Below are 19324 nucleotides of genomic sequence, written 5' to 3'. Positions count from 1 at the left end.
ATTAGGCGCGGCCAAAAGAACTGTTTGGAACATTCTTAAAAAGAAGAAACGCACCGATGATCTCAGCAACATCAGGAGACCACGGAAAATAACTGTGGTGAATGACTGAAGAATTCTTTCCCTAGTGAAGAAAACACCCTTCACAACAGTTGGCCAGATCAAGAACACTCTCCAGGAGGTAGGTGTATGTGTGTCAAAGTCAACAATCAAGTTCTGTTCACTTGAATGGAGCTTAGTCCGCGCCCAGGCCAGTGATACTAGTCGTGACGTAACTGGGCCGGCGGTAAACAGTGAGAAGGCCGCGGCACTGCTGCCTTCTCAAACAGCTGATCGGCGGGGGTCCTGGGTGTCGGACCATCGCCGATCAGATGCTGATGATCTATCCAGAGGATAGATCATCAGTTTAAACAAACTTCAGAACCCCTTTAATGATTTTGTAGTGCTGTGTATGTATTTTATTACTGGTGTGGTAGGTACTAACCACGCAGGGTGCCCAAAGTTTTGCTTCGGGTCCATTTCCTTTTTGTTAATAAAAAATAGTTTTCGCCTAAAGTACAAAGGGAATATGTCATCTCAGATGTTATGCCTTTTGGAAATCACTTTATCTTCAACTACTAACAGTAATTATGACCAGGGGTGCCCAAACTTTTGCAGGCCACTGTACATGATCATTGACTGCTACGAGGTTAGTGCATATCTGATCATTGGTTTCTAAAAGGTTAAACGGAAACCTGAGCTCTGATTGGCTTACAGTTTTCATGAAGGGCACAGGGGGGCTCTGGTTTTATAGCCCACCCTGTAAATGTTTTTGGTATCTTTGCTCCACTTTGAGACGGGAGCGTTCCCTCCACGCGATCTCCCTGACACACTCTGGTTGCTGTCAGGTGCCCTGAATCTCAACATTCTTTCAGTTTTTTTTGTGCAGGAAGCGGCATCATATGATCGGACAACACATGAGCGGCAGCGGCTGACACAAGCTGACATTGTGTGGGGAGAAGTTATGCCCCTGTTGTGTTCTCATCTCATGTACAGTGCACGTGTTCCCATGTTACTGCACACGCATGACGCCGGAGCATTACAGAAATAGTTAGAATTAGTGTTGAGCAAATTGAAGTGATACAAATTGATCCGAATTTCAGGAAATATGTGATTCGCTGCGAAGCCGAATTTCCTCACGCTTCGTGGTAACGAATCAATTTTTCCTGAAGTGGCGGTAAACAGAAAAACAAACCATAGACATAGCCTCTCCACGAGCAAATGGATAAGGTGACTATGTTTTGGTTTGTGTTTACCCCTGATTAACCCCTGAAAGCCCTAAATGTTAATCACAGATGCTGCTGCAATTGGAGATGACCGCGGCATCTGAGGGGTTAAATTATGGTGACGACGCGATCACTGTTGCCTGTCATTGCGCCCGCTACATACAATGGAATGCGATTCGTAACGAAGATCGGTAGAAAATCACACTCAAATATGTGCCCCCTTCACAGTAGTTATGCTTAGACATGTGCCCCCTTCACAGTAGTTATGCCCAGATATGTGCCCCCTTCACAGTAGTTATGGCCAGGTATGTGCCCCCTTCACAGTAGTTATGGCCAGGTATGTGCCCCCTTCATGGTAGTTATGCCCAGATATGTGCCCCCTTTACGGTAGTTATGCCCAGATATGGGCTCCCCCACACTAGCTATGCCCAGATTTGTGCCCCCTCACAGTAGTTATGCCAGGTATGTGCCCCCTCACAGTAGTTATGCCCAGATAGGTGTCCCCTCACAGTAGTTACGCCCAGATATGTGCCCCCTCACAGTAGTTATGCCCAGGTATGTGCCCCCTCACAGTAGTTATGCCCAGGTATGTGCCCCCTCACAGTAGTTATGCCCGGGTATGTGCCCCCTCACAGTAGTTATGCCCAGGTATGTGCCCCCTCACAGTAGTTATGCCCAGGTATGTGCCCCCTCACAGTAGTTATGCCCACGTATGTGCCCCCTCACAGTAGTTATGCCCAGGTATGTGCCCCCTCACAGTAGTTATGCCCAGGTATGTGCCCCCTCACAGTAAGAAAAAAAAACAGTACTGTAAATATTCAGCTGAACGGTGAAGTGGGGAGCGGATGGCTCCCTGCTTAACTATTACAGGCACCTCTCTCTATGTATATGGACGCAGAGAGAGCTGAGAGCGGGACATCCCTCAGCCGTTCCGGGACCACCAACAAAATCCGTGACTGTGCCGCCGCATTGGGGACGGTTAGGAGGCATGGGCGTGTCCTGTAGGCTGCAGCTGGTGGCAATTGAAGGATGGAACTGAGCATGTGCTTCCATCTCAGTGAGCAGGACAGAGAAATTTGAAAAAGAGCAAACAGCAGGTGGCGCTGTACAGATAGATATCAGTGAATAACTCAGTGGCTATACTACATTTTTAATTACATGCAATTACAAAAGTATTCAGATCCAGGTGCTGGTTTTAAAACTATAGAATATTTTTTGTGGGACAACCCCTTTAAGACTTTGGGTGAACCTGCTGCCATATCTGAACTCACAGAAGAAATAACTCAATGACCACTTCACCTCTGTTGCATCTCTAAGTCTTTTAGGCCCAATATAAAATAGGAAGATGCCGGGCAGGGTTAGAGGGGTATTCCCATCCGGGCAGTTATGGCATTTCAATGAGATGAGGCATAAATGTCCGATGGCTGCAGGACCCATCTCAAGAGGAACGCCGCTATGGGACTTCCAAAAATAGCTGGACCAGCGCTCATAGGAGTGAATGGAGGAAGCCGCATGAGCTATATTCATTATGGGGCCCCGTTCTTGAGATAGAAGCAGATCCCCGAGGCAGGAACGGCATCTATCGGACATTTATGGCATATTCTATGTTCCTTAATTGTCCATATGGGAATATTCCTTTAAAGGGGTGTTTGATATTGATGACCTGTCCTTAGGATAGGTCATCAATATCAGATTTGGTGGTTTCAACTCCCAGTACCCCCGCTGATCAGCTGTTTGAAGAGACGCGGCGCTCCATTGAGGGCCACAGCCTCCTCTCAGCTTACCAAGCACAGCGCCATCTGTTGGATAGTTGCGGTGCTTGGTATTGCAGCTCAACCCCATTCACTTGGATAGGACTGAGCTGTACATTGGCCATGTGACCGATAAACGCGTTGTCACTGGCCTCAGTACTCCCTGGAGTGCCACGGTCTCTTCAAACAGCTGATCGGTGGGGGTGCCGGGTGTCGGACCCCCACTAATCTGATGAAAATCTCAGACAGCCCCTTTAAGGCTAGTGAAAGCCCCTGGGCAAACATTGGGAGCCACACGCGTGCGCCTCCTGGCTAGATAGGATCGCCAAACCGCCACCATATGCTTGTTTGGCTCCATTGAAGTGAAAGGGGACGCAAGACTGAGGCCACTGATTGACTGCATCGGTCAAATCGGTCATATGATGTCATTACTGCGCCCACGTCTACAAGGCCCGGCGGGAGCCAGTGACGCTCAACGTTCTAGGTAAGTAATTACATTTTGTTTGTTTTTTTGCTTCAACCAGACAACCCCTTTAAAAATGGTAACAATCCCTCAGCCATAGGGCTCATGCACATGACCGTATGTATTTTGCGGTCTGCACAAAATACGAATGATGTCCGTGTGCATTCCGTACGGAACAGCTGACCTCTAATAGAACAGTCCTATCCTTGTCCGTAATGCGGAGAATAATAGGACAAGTTCTATTTTTGTTGCGGAACGGAAATACGTAAACAGAATGCATATGGAGTAACTTCCGTTTTTTTTATTTGCGGACCCATTGAAATGAATGGTTCCGCATATGGTCTGCAAAAAGAAAAGGAAAGGACACGGAAAGAAAATACGTTTGTGTTCGTGAGCCCATATTCAGGATATAATGGAATTCGGCCGGAGGAGTGAAATGCGTTGGGATAACTCCGGCTGAACTATTTTTATCATGGCAGGATAAGCGTCGGTCATGTGAATGATTTCATGGAATCTGAGGAAACCTTTGGTACGGTCATTCCAAGTTCAATCCAGTCCCTGGCCATGTGTTTGGAGTAACCCTTTATCCTTTCTTCATCGGGGCATGGCGCTCAAATACTGTGCCCAGTATGACCTGATGCTGTGCGAGGTTTGGGCACCCAGACAGTGCTGCACGAAGAGCCACAGCGCCTGTAGGAGGAGAGGGGAGTATTTCTTTTTTCTGGTCTGAGGTCTACATTTAGGGGACCAAGGGACGACAGGGGTCTGATCTGGGGTCTGTATAAATTTTGGGGCTGATCTGGGGTCTATATAAATTTGGGGTCTGTATAAATATTGGGGCTGATTTAGGGTCTGTATAAATTTGGAGGCTAATCTGGGGGTCTGTTTAAATTTGGGGACTGATTTGGGGTTCTGCATGAATATTGGGGCTGATCTGGGGTCTGTATGAATTTGGGGGCTGATCAGGCGACTATAAATTTGGGGACTAATCTGGGGTCTGTCAAAATTTTGGGGCCAATCTGGCGTCTGTATAAATTCGGGGTCTGTATAAATATTGGGGCTGATCTGGTGTCTGTATAAATTTGGGGGCTCATTTGCAAAATCTATTACATCCCCCCATCTACCATATATTAATACCAATGTCTTCTTATGTGGCAGAGGAGACCGCACACCCCTGACCAAAGACGTCTGCCCATGATGGTCTGGACCAGATGGAGAAGAAACGGGAAGTGAAGAACTGAGATCTGTGGAGACGTCAACTGTAAGGGCTCATGCACACGACCGTATTTTATTACCGTGTCCGTTCCGTTTTTTTGTAGCCCATCTTCTGAACCATTCACTTCAATGGGTCAGCAAAAACAAAAGTAAATGAATCCGTGTGCATTCCGTTTCCTTATGTATACATTCACACGACCGTATGTGTTTTGCGGTCTGCAAATTGCAGATCCGCCCAAAAAAAAAAGAAATGGATGATGTCCGTATGTCATCAGTTTTTTTAGGTGGATCCATTGTAACAATGCCTATCCTTGTCCGCAAAAAGGACAAGAATAGGACATGTTCTATTTTTTTGGCGGGGCTACGGAACGGACATACAGATGAGGATAGAACACTGTGTGCTGTCCGGATTTTTAGCGGACCCATTAAAGTGAAAAAAAAAAACGTAACGGACATTGAAACAAAAAATGTATCCTAAGTCCGCAAGTCTGTTCCGCAAAAAAATAGAACATGTTCAGGCATTGTTAAAATAGATCCGCAAAAAAAACGGATGCAACATGTATGTCGCCCGTTTTTTGGGGTGGATATGTGTTTTGCGGATTGCAAAATAGATCCGGTTATGTGAATGCACCCTTAGACCACCGGGGCCCCTGAGAACTGGTTAGCTCTTGCCTCCTGGCTAGTGCAGGCCTTTCATTTCAACATTTCAGGGCCCTATATAATAAAATGGTTGGGGCCCATTCTCATGTTCATAAAATGTCTATTCTTGTCCGCGATTGAGGATAAGAATAGGACATGCTCTATGTTTTTTGCGGGCCGCGGAACGGAACTACGAATGCCGTCAAAATTAATAGGTCCACACCCGTTCCGCAAAATTGCATAATGGATGAGGACCCGTTCATACGGTCGTGTGAATGAGCCCTAACAGTGAGGTTGAAACAGACCCTGGTGTCTGAGGGGCACAAAGAAGACAATACACGGTGGGTGGGGCCCTGGGGGCCCTGTTACAAATTTTGTATTGGGGCCACTGTTACACCTCTGATGGGCCACGTCTACGATGTGTATACGCCCGTGCCCTTTGCTGGGGCATCACATGATACGCCTAGAACGTCACCCGACTGTAGTAGTCATGTGATTTTAAATAAAGCTGCAGGCGTTTAATACTCGTAACAAAACATGTTGTATATTCATTCTGTGATCCCCCCCGGGTCTGACTGCAGTTGTAGCAGAGCTGAGTTTGTTCTTTGGAATAACAATTTTTCATTAAAAATCTACCACAAAAAAATAATAACAATCACAATGCTCAAAAGATAAAATTCAGCTCTGCTACATCTGGAGATCGAACATACGATTGTAGCCTTCTTTCCAGTAAATACTTGCTGCTGAGTAAAGACATTTGGGTTGAGCTGCAACAAGCTTTATACCTGCTATGAGACATTTGGCATATCCGTGTGAATATATATTTAGAAATGCCTGTTCTGGGAGGTCTGCACTAGTCACGGGTAGTAGAGCTGAGTTTGTCATATTCTCATAAGTAAGGCCTCATGCACACGGCCGTTGTTGTTATGGCTATAGGATTAGTCTGATAGAAAGACACTAGAGTAACTGTAATAACATACATTCAATTATACCGATGTAGCAGAGCTGAATTTGTCATTAGCCAAAACTAGATTATCCCAATCTAAGAGCTTGTGCAAACGACCATGTGCTGGCCTTGCCCCAATGCACGGGCAACATCCGTGTGCGGCGGCCGGAATGGATCGAGACCCATTCAACTTGAATGGGTCTGTGATCCGTCCGTACCGTAAAAAAATAGGACACGTTCTATATTTTTGCGGAGCAGAGGCACGGACAGATTCACATTCAAGTGAATGGGTCCGCATCCGTCCGTGATGCGGGGTGCACACGGCCCGCATAGTGATTATTCAAGGGGTCGGCGTACACAGACAGCGGCCGCACAGTCGGTGCCCATGCATTGCAGACCCGCAGCATGGGCAAGGCCAGCACATGGTCGTTTCCACGCGCTCTTAGATTGGGATAATCCAGTTTTGGCTAATAGTAATGACAAATTCAGCTCTGCTACATCCGTATAATTGAATGTATGTTATTACAGTTACTCTAGTGTCTTTCTATCAGACTAATCCTATAACCATAACCACATTAGACCAGGGCTCTGCGGTGACACTAGGGCGTTTGTGAGTCCGGTAAAATCGGGATCGTTGCCACAACTTGCACACGACCGCACTGTTTTCTGTTGCCTGTGACTGTCCCCCCCATTAGTGTTACATGTGAACCAAATGTTATAGCGAAAATCATATCAAAAATAATAATAATAATGAAATGAATGAAATAATAAAAATCAATTGTAACATAAAATAAAAATAACATTATAATAAATAGAAAACATAGTTGCAATAATTTGTTATGGATTCTGCAGTGTTGCGAGGACACAACGTCACGGCAGCGGGCAGCCCCGGCAGCGGGCAGCCCCATAATGACAGGGTGAGCAGAGTGTAAGCATGGGATTAATGGGGGTCTGTCCTGTGTCCACTGAGACCCCCACCCATCACAAGAATGGGGGGCATGCATGCATACTGTGGCTGCAATCAATCTCTATGGGACGTGAGACCCCCCCCCCCCGTCCCCCATTACTGTTCAGACAGTTGTCACCTATCCTGTGGATGGGGGGGGGGGGGTCAGTGCTGATTACGGGATCACCCCTTTAATTAAATTACAATTAGAGATGAGCGGATCGATTCTGTGGAATCAAACTTCATCCAAAACTTTTTCAAAAATTCTCATGAAGAAAGAGAGAGACAGAAGGAGCGAGAACCAGAACGTCATCCACTGCATTTAAAGCACTTTCGATTTGGTCTGAATCTGACCCGAAACGAATTTCCGGAAATTCGCTCTTCGCTAATTACACTAATATTTATTATTATTTTAGGGAAAGGAAACTGTACAAGTTTAAAGGCGTTCTTCGGGATTCCAAAACCTTCTAATATAGGCTCCGGTCAAAGCTTTGAGGTTTTCAGTCCATTTGCTCATTTTTGACCCATTTCTGCCTAGAAATTGATGTCCACGTAGGCAAAAGACGCACAGACACTACTACAGTTCTCAGAAAACCTCTGACGTTTGCATAACTGCAACTTTTAGCATGCTGGGAGTTGTAGTTTCTCAAGTACAGGTCAGATAGAACTGTACGGATGACCATTTGGGATCAAGCCCACCATAAGATCTCGAACACATGGTAGTAATGCCTAAGAACCTACTACTACTAGTACTACTACTACTCCACTCACCTGCAATGTCCCATAGCTGTAGTCGGACCACAGTATCCGAGTCCCAGTTTAGAACCTTCAAAGCGAAATCGACCCCGATGGTGGCGCGGTAATGAGGCGAGAAGTTCTGGTGGACATAGCGTTTGATGATACTTGTCTTGCCAACTCCCAGGTCACCAATCACCAGGATCTTGTAGAGATGTTCCGTGTGATGGCTTTGCATCTTGATTCCCAAAACTCCCAGAAGACTAATCCCATGCTCTGTAGCAAATTCTTGCCAGGGTCAGGAGGATGGAAAGGGGGAGGGATGAGGGAACAGCACTGACTGAAGGGACAAAAAAAAATAAAAAAATGACCGACAAAAAGTTATGGAGAAGAAAGTCAAGATCTAATGTTGTGCTTGAATGTAGCAAGATTAAAGAAGACGGAAGCTTGTGTGGTTACATTGTAGCAAGATGAGTCTCAGATCGATATCAGCGCAGATATTACAGTATTTCCCCTGTTCACATGGAGATGGGTCACAAACAGCCTCATTCTCATGCCTTTTAACCTATCGATTTTACCCTGGGAATTGCAAATCCGTGGTGAAAATCCACAATTTAAAATCAAATCTGCACTGCGTGGATTCCGCACCGATTTCTTCAAGATCTTATGGATGAAATTTCGGAAAATCTCATCCACTTTGCTGCTACTTTAAATGCTGAATGCCATTCCGCCCTGTGTGGACTTACCCTTAGACCGTATTCACACTGTGGATTTTCACGCATATTTTTACAACACAATCTACGTGGAATCCGCTCTCATTTCGCCTTCTATTGTTTTTGGAGCTGTGGTTCATCCATAGTTTTTTTTTTTCTGCATATGTATGACCATGTTCATTCTTAGGGCTCATGCACAGCTCATATTGCAGCCCGCAAACAGAGGGTCCGCAATATACGGGCACCGGACGTTTGTGCACCGCATCACGGATGCGGACCTCTTCACTTGAATGGGTCCGCAATGCGAAAGGTCCGCTGCAGAATGGAGACAACGGAACCCCATGGAAGCACTACGGAGTGTTCTATTTTATTTTTTTTGCGGCACGGACGGATCACGGACTGGGTCTGGATCCGTCGCGTCAGCTGCATGGATGTTGCCTGTGAATTGGGGACTGCTAATTGCGGTCCTCAATGCACAGAACGGCTGGGTTCATGAGGCTTTAGGGTGGATTTTGCATGGAAATTCCCACTGAAATCAATTGGGAACCTAAAAATGACACCAAAATCAGCACAAAGAAGCAGCTGAAATGGAAAACTACATAAAAATTAAAAAAAATGCGTGGAAAACATATGGGATGTGATGCAGATTCCACCATTAAATTTTCATTGTGCTATGATGACTTAGGGCTCATGCACAAGGCCGTAGCCTGCAAATTGCAGGTCCACCAAATACGGATACTGGCCGTCAGTGATGGTCAGTTCGCAGTCCAGCGAACACATGCGGGCTGCCATCTTTAGTAAGGTAGACTCACCCGTCCGGCGATGCACAGGTAAGCCCTTACCTGTGCCTGTGCCGGGAGACGGTCTGAAATCAAATGCGGTCACCGGGAACAGGCAGTTCCGAGAACAGCTCTATGAAGGCCCCCAGCGGCTGTTTTTGGAACTGCCTCCTCCCGGTGACTGCATTTGATTTCAGACCGGCTCCCGGCACAAGGCACAGGTAAGGGGTTCACCTGTGCATCGCCGGACGGGTGAGTCTACCTTACTAAAGATGGCAACCCGCATGTGTTCGCTGGCGAACACTGCGAACTGACCATTACTGCTGGCCGTGTGTGTTCTGCCATTTTTGTTTTACCCCGGCAGAAATGTCCTTTCCTCATCCGCAAAACAGACAAGAATAGGACATGTTCTATTTTTTTGCGGGGCCGTGGGACGAACCTAAGTATGTGGATGGCAGATGTTGCGCTGTCCGCATCTTATGTAGCCCCATTGCGATGAATAGGTCCACATCCGAACCACAAAAAATACAGATCGGGTGCGGAGCAAAAACAAGGCCATGTATAAATGAGCCCTTAAGGTATGCTTAGACTGTGAATTTTGCAGAGGTTTCCGCTGCCGTTTTTTTCTTTGAACGCAACGGACCCGCTCCCAGTTTAGACCCATTAGCCCCGCAGCTTCCAGCAGCATCTGTTCAGACATCGAATAAGAAAGGACATGTAGTTTCTTGGCGTGGTCACAACTTCAAACTACCAACCGTGCAAACGTCAGCAGCACTGCCTCCTATTGAAAAGAATGGTGTAATTTTGGCGCAGAACCAGCACATGTGAGCATACCTTTGGGGTATGGTCACACAATTGTATTAGCACACTGAAAATGTAGGTGTGGAATACACATCAAATTCCACCTGTTTTGGATTTTTTTTATTATTATATTCATTTTATTTTCATGCACTTTTCCATGTTTTGTTTTCGATGGGAATTTCCATGCTGAATCCAGAGAATGAACATGTTTTTTTTTCCCAGCAGGTGGAGTTACAGCGCAGATTTCTCGCAGGTGGGAGGCGGATTATGTGCAGAAAATCTGCCATGTGAACATGGTCCTAGGGTAATGGCACATGTGTAACACACCAGAGTTGTGTTACTACACACCTCTACCCCGCTACTATCTTCTAAGCGGTGTATATTGTCATCTGATATAATTTATATCATGTCTTCACAAATGTGCATGTAAAACCATGTTAAATACCACTGTTCTTGTAATTTTCCAAGTTCACCAGCAGGTAGTAGCAACACTTTGTCAAGGTACAAGTCTCCGTTTAGTGAATCTAGGCTGGAATGGATTATTCCAGCTTATTTCCCCCTCTGTGAGCGAAGTGGGCTGTTCCCACATCCTGCAGCATGGGTGGAGAAGGAAGTTAGAGTCAGTGTAGCCCACCCCCTGCTAGGGGTAGGGTGTGTGTATGTGAGGAGTTCCCCAGCTTAGGGAAGACAGCAAGGATCTTGTCTCAGCTAAGACTTGATCATATTCCCAGTCTGAGCACCTTCAGCCTCAGCTGGATGGAGAAGCAGAAAACTAACCACAACCTCCAGAGTTCCAGAAAGAAAGCATCCCCTGAGAATCTAACTGTGAGTAAAGTCCAGAGACCTAAGAGAAGCCATTCCTCCTCAGCTAGTCTGTCCCCATAAAACAGAAGTTACAGAAAAGTGCAGAAGATTAATTCCTGTCACAAATACAGAGATACCAAGCAGACGACTTATCCTGCAAGCTCCAGATTTAAAGCAGAAGCATTAATTTCCTGCCAATACTTGCTAAAACCTGCTGGGACCAGAGACCAAAGCTGTATACTGCTTGGATACAAGTTATCTTCAGTAAAGAAACATTTGAACTTCATCTAAAGGTCTGGACATCATTTCTGATGCTAAATTCCTCTATTACTCCTACTATCACTACACTCAAATTTATTGCAAGTGAGCCAGGAGTCCAGCCGTACCCAGGTAGGAGACACCGTTGACACAATTATCACCACCTTATAGAGACATGATAGGGTATTACACCACTCTGGCATTCCTAATCTGGGACGTGCGTTATAACACCTTAGAAGGGGCCTGGGGTAATACCCTGGGCACGCTGCAATTGGCATCAAGACAAATACAGAACTTTAATCAACATGTATCCTGGCCATTGCACATGGATCAGAATTTTTCACAGCGTTTCCGCAGCAAAATCCCCAACAAATTCGGGCAAAGCAGATTAGTCGTGGATTTTGCTACTGCTTCACCTTGTGCACCGGAAAGTCGTAAATCCTTTGGTGGAAATCCACTGTAAAATGACATGCTGTGGATTTAAAAAATCTGGCCCATGTGGATTGAAGAAACTCTTTTGTAAAATAAATAAAAAATATTTTATTTAGTCTGTAATCACGGAGACCTGATAGATGCTGGATTATCAAACATTACAGATTTTCATACCGCCACACTAAATTATATGAAGTTTCCATCCTCGTGAAGCTTCTTTCCCATCACCGTTCAGCCTTTCCGTTCTCCTGCTCCGTTTAGGAGCAGGAAAACGGAAAGGACGGATTCGGCATATAACTGAGCCTAACGGAACCTAAGGACCCCATAGACTATAATGGGGTCCGTTATGTTTCAGTTCAGAAGATGATTTTGAAGCGGAGACAAAAGTCCTGAATGCGCAACTTTTGTCTCCACTCCAAAATCATCTTCTGAGCGGAAACATAACGGACCCAATTATCAGTGGCGTATCTATCACGAGGCAAACAAGGCATTTGCCTAGGGCGGCACTTGCCAATGGGGCGACAAAATGCCTTGTTTGCCCCTTGTCCCATCCGTCTTATACGTCGTTATACTCAGAAGATCCAATGGTATGTTCTAACCTCCAGGCGTCCCCATGGTGACGGGGACGCTTGCCTGGGGGTTAGAATATGCCATCAGATCTGAGTTTTCACAACCTGGGGGTTAGAATATACAGGGCCACGCCACTCACAGGAGTATATTTATAAACTGTAATTAGTAACTTTAACTTTAATCATTGCTGATCTCTTTACTTGGATACCTTACTCTGTCTTAGCTCCGGTAACAGCAGGCAGTGCGGGCGGCGCTCACTCACTGACGTCACGCGCCTGCTCCTCCCACTAGGCGGCGCAGGCGCGTGACGTCAGTGAGGGAGCGCCGCCCGCACTGCCTGCTGTTACCGGAGCTAAGACAGAGTAAGGTATCCAAGTAAAGAGATCAGCAATGATTAAAGTTACTGATTACAGTTTATAAATGTATTCCTGTGAGCGTTGGGGGAGGGTGATCTGTGTATGGCACTGTTTAGGGGGGAGATCTGTGGATGGCACTGTTTAGGGGGGTGATCTGTGGATGGCACTGTTTAGGGGAGGGGGATCTGTGGATGGCACTGTTTAGGGGGGAGATCTGTGGATGGCACTGTTTAGGGGGGAGATCTGTGGATGGCACTGTTTAGGGGCAATCTGTGGATGGCACTGTTTGGGGGGGGATCTGTGGATGGCACTGTTTAGGGGGGAGATCTGTGAATGGCACTGTTTAGGGGCAATCTGTGGATGGCACTGTTTGGGGGGGGATCTGTGGATGGCACATAGAAAGGGGTGGGGTTTAGAGAGGAAGGGGTTTGGCCTTGACAGGAAGGGGTGGGTCAAACTTATATTAGGGGGTGCCCGAGCCTAGGGCAGCACAAAACCAAGATACACCACTGCCCATTATAGTCTATGGGGTCCTTAGGCTCAGTTCGGCTCAGTTATGTGCCGAATCCGTCATTTCCGCTCTCCTGCTCCTAAACGGAGCAGGAGAACGGACAGGCTTAACGGTGATGTGAATGAAGCCTAAGGATTCTTTTACACTTGCATTGTTGTTTTCCGGTATTGAGATCCAGCAGATCTCATGCATTCTGAATGGAAAGAGATCCATTCAGGATGCATCAGGATGTCTTCCGTTCCGGGAGCGTTCCGTTCAGTTCCGATAAATATAAACAAAAATAAAAATGGATCCTGGATTTTGTGGAGCCTAAAAAAACAGATCTTCCAGGAGTGTGCGCCTCAGCGCAAGCGCACTACCACGGCTCGGGTAAGGTAAAATTACAGGGAGCGCTGACTCACGGACACCGCGCGTGCACCCTCAGGGGTAAGGAGATCTGATGGCCTTTTCTCCTTACCCTCAAACTGAGCGCGCGCGGGGATTGTGAAATCTCCTTTTGCTCCCAGCACTATCAGCCATCCGGGAGGTGTGTGCAGCATATTGGAGGGCCTAACCCTAACCTGGGTAAGGAGATTTCACAATCCGCGCGTGCGCAGTGTGAGGGTAAGAAGAAAAGACCGTCAGACCTCCTTACCCCTGAGAGCACACACGTGGTGTCCGTGAGTCAGCGCTCCCTCTAATTTTACCTTACCAATGCCGTGGTAGTGTGCTTGCGCTGAGGCGCACACCCCCGGAAGTCATGAGGGGTAAGGTATTTTCACGAGTAAGGATTTTTGTTAGAACACCGGATCTCAATACCGGAATTAATAATGCAAGTGTGAAAGTAGTCTAAGATTCGAGCTCCATGTGAACTTTTTTGGCTTACCCAAAGCCCTCCACCATGACATCTGCCAAGGCTGTAGGTTGGGTCCTAGTGGTCTACATGCTCCTATCTGGTCGTAAACTGGAAAGTATTTTTTCCTAAGGCCTCTTTCACACGAGCCGTGACGGATTAGGTCCGGATGTGTTCAGTAAAACTCGCACCATTTTGCAAGCAAGTTCAGTCGGTTTTATATGAGATTGCGTTAAGTTTTTTCCGTGCGGGTGCAATGCGTTTTGATGCGTTTTTCATAAGATAGAACATGCTGAGTTTTTCACGCAATGCAGAACTGATGTGTGAAAAAAACGCGCATGTGCACAGACCCAAATGAATGGGTCAGGAATCAGTGGGGGTGCTATGCGTTCACGTCACACATTGCACCAACGTGGAAAACTCGCTCGTGTGAAAGGAGCCCAAGTGTTTTCCAGAAAAGTCTGAAGCGCTAGAAACTTCTTCGACTTTAGATGTTTGCCAAGATTTATTACACAAGTGGGCCGCGTGTACCGCGGAGTGATAGATGAGGCGGATTGTGACAGATTTGGGATTTCGAGATGATGTGTTTGTTATCGAGGTGTTTACTCTGTCAATATAATTACTGATGTATGCAAATTACAGCAACAATTTTCCGTTTATCCTCGGTGGGAAAGGAGGCTTTTTGCATGATAATGAGACACAAAACACTCATTTGCTGCATATATTTAACACCCGACGCCGTCCCTCTGTGCATTCAGGCGGATTCAGAAATTTACGAGGCTTTTATGGTGTTTTATCCCTGGTGGATTTGTTAACTTGTGCAGAATGAATGCAGAAAATGGTGCGGACACTGAGAGAATTCATAAAGTTTGAAGGGGTGGGGGGGGTGGGGGGGTACGGTTATCCTGAGCTGCTGCCTATACACACCTAGAATCTGAGAATTATGCATATACAGTGCTGCCCATAATTATTTATACCCCTGGCAAATTTTGACTTAAAGTTACTTTTATTCAACCAGCAAGTAATTTTTTGAAGGGAAATGACATAAGTGTCTCCCAAAAGATAATAAGACGATGTACAAGAGGCATTATTGTGGGGAAAAAAACATTTCTCGGCTTTTATTTACATTTAAAAAATATAAGATGTTCCGCACTGTGGAAAATCTCAGAGGACGTGGTCGGAAGCCAAAAGTGACAACTGTGCTGGCCAGGAGGATAGTTAGAGAGGTGAAAAAGAATCCAAGGATCACCACCAGGACCATCCTGGTGAATCTGGGCTCTTCTGGTGGCAATGTCTCAAGGCAGATAATCCAACGGACACTGCACACTGCTGGGTTCCATGGATGCAGACCAAGGAGGATGCCACTTCTCCAGATAAGGCACACAAAAGCTCATCTGGACAAAGAAGAAGACTTCTGGTCTTCTGTGTTATGGTCAGATGAAACAAAAATTGAATTGTTTGGTCACAATGATGTTTCCTTCATTTGGCGTAAAAAAAAAGAAGCCTTCAACCCAAAGAACATCATCCCCACTGTCAAACATGGTGGGGGGAACCTAATGCTTGGGGGGGGGTTTCCGCCAATGGACCAGGGAACCTAATCACAGTAAACGGCACCATGAAAAAAGAGCAATACATGAGGATTCTCAACGACAACATCAGGCGGTCTGCAGAGAAACTTGGCCTTGGGCACCAGTGGACATTTCAGCATGACAATGACCCAAAACACACAGCAAAAGCGGTGAAGAAATGGTTAGCAGACAACAACATTAACATTTTGGAGTGGCCCAGCCAGAATCCAGACTTGAATCCAATTGAGAATCTGTGGAGGGAGCTAAAGATCAGGGTGATGGCAAGAAGACCCTCCAACCTGAAAGATTTGGAGCTCATTGCTAAAGATGAATGGGCAAAAATACCTGTGGAGACCTGCAAAAAGCTGGTCTGCAATTATAGGAAGCGTTTTATTGCTGAAATAGCCAATAAAGGCTTTTCTATTGATTATTGAAAAGGGTATGAATAATTTTGGACTGGACACTTTTTGCTCAAATGTAAATAAAAGCTGAAATTTTTTTTTCCCCCCCACAATAATGCCTCTTGTACATCGTCTTATTATCTTTTAGGAGACACTTATGTCATTTCCAGTCAAAAAATTACTTGCTGGTTGAATAAAAGTAACTAAGTCAACATTTGCCAGGGGTATGAATAATTATGGGCAGCACTGTACACCAGTCAGCCATAACATTAAAACCACAAGAGCGCGATGCAGCCATGTTGTGGTCAAGTACCGCACAACCAAATGGGATGCAGTGAATTAATCAAACAAATGAAGACTACGCTACTTAGGGAATGACCACATGATGCAGTCGTTGGTGCTTGCAACGCTGCTACACTGCATTCGAGTACTGCATGTCTGTATGGGCTGCAGCAGGCTCTAATTTAACTAATCAAAACCACATGGTTCAGTGGGTCTGTATTGTTGATGGCCACGCAGCAGGTGTCCTGCAGCCATTAACAATGCAGACTGACTAAACAGTGTGGTCTCCATAAGTTTATTTGTAGCCCTCTGCTGCCATTATGGCTTCAGCATGGCTGTGCCACAACCATGACATGACCGTGCCGACATCGTAACCAAACTCGTATGGACAAGGCCTTCAAAAGTGTTATCTGCCACAAGCAGTCCTATAAGGTTTGAGGTGCGGCCTCCATGTGTCACGGCTGGGGATGGGGGAAACCCTCAGCCGTGCGGTACCCGTAGATGTTTGGTTGCTGCTTGGCCAGGACCACAGGATCAGGGAGCAGGTCACCTCCTAAAGCCTCCCTAATCTGACCCTAACTCCTAGCGGCATGAGCCGATCTTAAAGGTAGGAGGACTCATGCTCTGGAACCTCGGTTCCCTACTAACCCTCCGCAGGTCCCTAAGCTAGGAGCTGGGTAGACTACCTGTTCCTCCTGGACATAGAGGAACAGGAGCCTAGAATGGCCAAGCTGTAAATAAGGGGAAACCAATACAACTTATGGCAGTGGCAGGTACGTGGAAACTACAACCTCACCTACCTGCCACAGACACACAGCCTGGAACCCATGTGCAAGTGCTGCTATCCACAACCAACACAAATGACAACAGCACACACCATACATCACACGGGAAACCAGGAAACCATAAGGTGCAATAAACAAGCAACCGCATACACATAAACATCACATCAGACAAGGTAACAATTTATGACCAGAAGGGAGGCCCCCACTGGCAGTTGGTAAATAACCAGGAGGATGTCTCCAGCAAGCATGGCTGAAGCACCCTCTCTGACTACTGCCTTCCACTGAGGCTTTATAGGGCCAAGAAGCCACACCCAACAGTCAGACACACCCAGTGCACACACACACTAGGAAGGAAGTTAACCCTTCCAACACCAGGGAAGGGAAAACATCAACTTAAAGGGGAAGTGCACACAATAACCCCCGTGCACACCAGACAAGGGAAGTGCACACAAACACACGTTGCCAAGGGCAACCACACGCATACCTGTTGTCCACGGCAACCGCACTTGAGGCAAACAACTAGGTGCCCCCAGCTGCGGTTGACACAACACCAAACCGCGGGCAATTGCATGCGGCTCCCAAGGAGTCACGACCATGACCAAGGGTCGTGACACCATGGATTGGACTTGTTTTTCCAGAGTATCCCACAGATGACAATCTGATTGAGATCTTGGCGAATTTGGAAGCCAAGTCCCCTCCTTGAACTACTGGTCACGTTCCTCATTCCTGGACAGTGTTTGCAGTGTGGCCGGGGAATTTTCTTACTGAAAGATGCAACTGTCATTAGGAAGCACTACTGCCATAAAGTGGGGTACTTGTCTATACAATAGGTAGGTTGTACGTGTCACATCCACGTACAACCCAAGGTTTTCTTGGCAGAACATTGCACTGTCTACGCCGACGTGTCTCCTTCCGATAGTGTTACCCCAGGAAAGTGACACATACCCCCAGCTGTCCACATGATGTAACGTGATTCATCAGACCAGGCTGTCTTCCTCCATTGCTCCATGCTCCCGTTATGAGGCTCATGTGGAGGCTGCAGGCACTTTTAGCAGTTTTCAGGGGTTAGCATGGTCACTCTGACCAGTCTGTGGTTAAACAGCCCCATACACAGCAATCTGCAATGTGTGTCCTGACACTTTTCGATCATGACTAGCAGGAACTTTTTCAGCAATTTATACTCCCGTAGCTCTACTGTGGTATCGGAGCAGAGGGGCTAACCTTCACTCACCTTGTGCATCAATAAGCCTTGTCACTAGTTCATCAGTCGTCCTTCTTTGGACCTCTTTTGGTAGGTGATAATTACTGTATATCGGGAATACCCCCAAAACACCGGGTGTTTTGGAGACCCAGTGTTCTAGACATCTTGACTTGTCCTTTGCTAAAGTGCTCAGATCCTCACACTTCCATTTTCCTGCTTCCAACACATCAACTGACTGTTCACTTGTTGCTTAGCGTATCTCACCCCTTGACAGGTGTAAATTGTGACTAGTTTCAATGTGTTATGGCTGTACCATGTAAGAAAAAATTGCATTAAATTGGTGGTCTTTTCACATTTCCTACGGATGTGCAAGAGATGGACATCCTAAGGACTTTTCTCTATCAAAGAAGGTGGGAGAGAAACTAAAAACGAGCGCCACTCTGGTGGACATCACCATCTCATTTGAATGGCCAGCTTGCAGTACTACATTTCTCCTGTAGTGGGCCAGGCATGAGAGAAGATCAGCTGATGGGCGGTTTCCTCTGCCAGCTCTTCCATCTCCTTCCTGATTAAAGGGGTTGTCTGAGTTCAGAGCTGAACCCGGACATATCCCCATTTTAACCCAGGCAGCCCCCCTTATATAAGCTGAATCGTGCAGGGCAAAGGCATTTTATGGAGTTTCGGTGACGTACTGGGTTCTGCATAGGGACTGCCAGGCGAAGCCCAGTGATGTCACCGGCACTGATGGGTGGGCTTCAGCGCTGCTCTAGCCTGTAAAACGGCTAGGGCAGTGCTAAAGCTGGCCCATCAGAGCCGGTGACGTCATCGAACACACTGTTGGGCGGAAGCCTCTGCCTAGCAGTGTGTGGAGGTAAACAAAGGGAGAGCATCGTAGCATGAAAGGCTCTAATGCTCATATTAGTGGGGCTGCCTGGGTGAAAATGGGGATATGTCGAGCTTCAGCTCTGAACCCGGACAACCCTTTTAACAGCGTCAGATAAGATGACCATGCACAATTGGTGATCTGTATCAGGTTGGAAGGTATAACTCCCAGCATTTCCACCGATAAGCTGT

At 46.6% G+C, this 19324-nt stretch overlaps 1 protein-coding gene across 1 annotated transcript in view; it reads right to left on the bottom strand.

Annotated features, from left to right (window-relative positions):
* The window catches only part of RAB38 (RAB38, member RAS oncogene family), a 76842-nt gene extending 68479 nt beyond the window's left edge, over positions 1–8363 (bottom strand). The window contains exon 1 of the mRNA XM_044287250.1: positions 7994–8363. Coding sequence (XP_044143185.1) covers positions 7994–8195 — 202 coding nt within the window. The 5' untranslated portion in view covers positions 8196–8363. The remainder of the gene's footprint in view (positions 1–7993) is intronic.
* Between the last annotated feature and the right edge of the window lie 10961 nt (positions 8364–19324).

Source organism: Bufo gargarizans, chromosome 3 (assembly GCF_014858855.1).
Source record: "Bufo gargarizans isolate SCDJY-AF-19 chromosome 3, ASM1485885v1, whole genome shotgun sequence".
Lineage (NCBI taxonomy): Eukaryota > Metazoa > Chordata > Amphibia > Anura > Bufonidae > Bufo > Bufo gargarizans.
The sequence above is the reverse complement of the archived record's forward strand: the minus strand, read 5'-3'. Positions and strand labels throughout refer to the sequence as shown.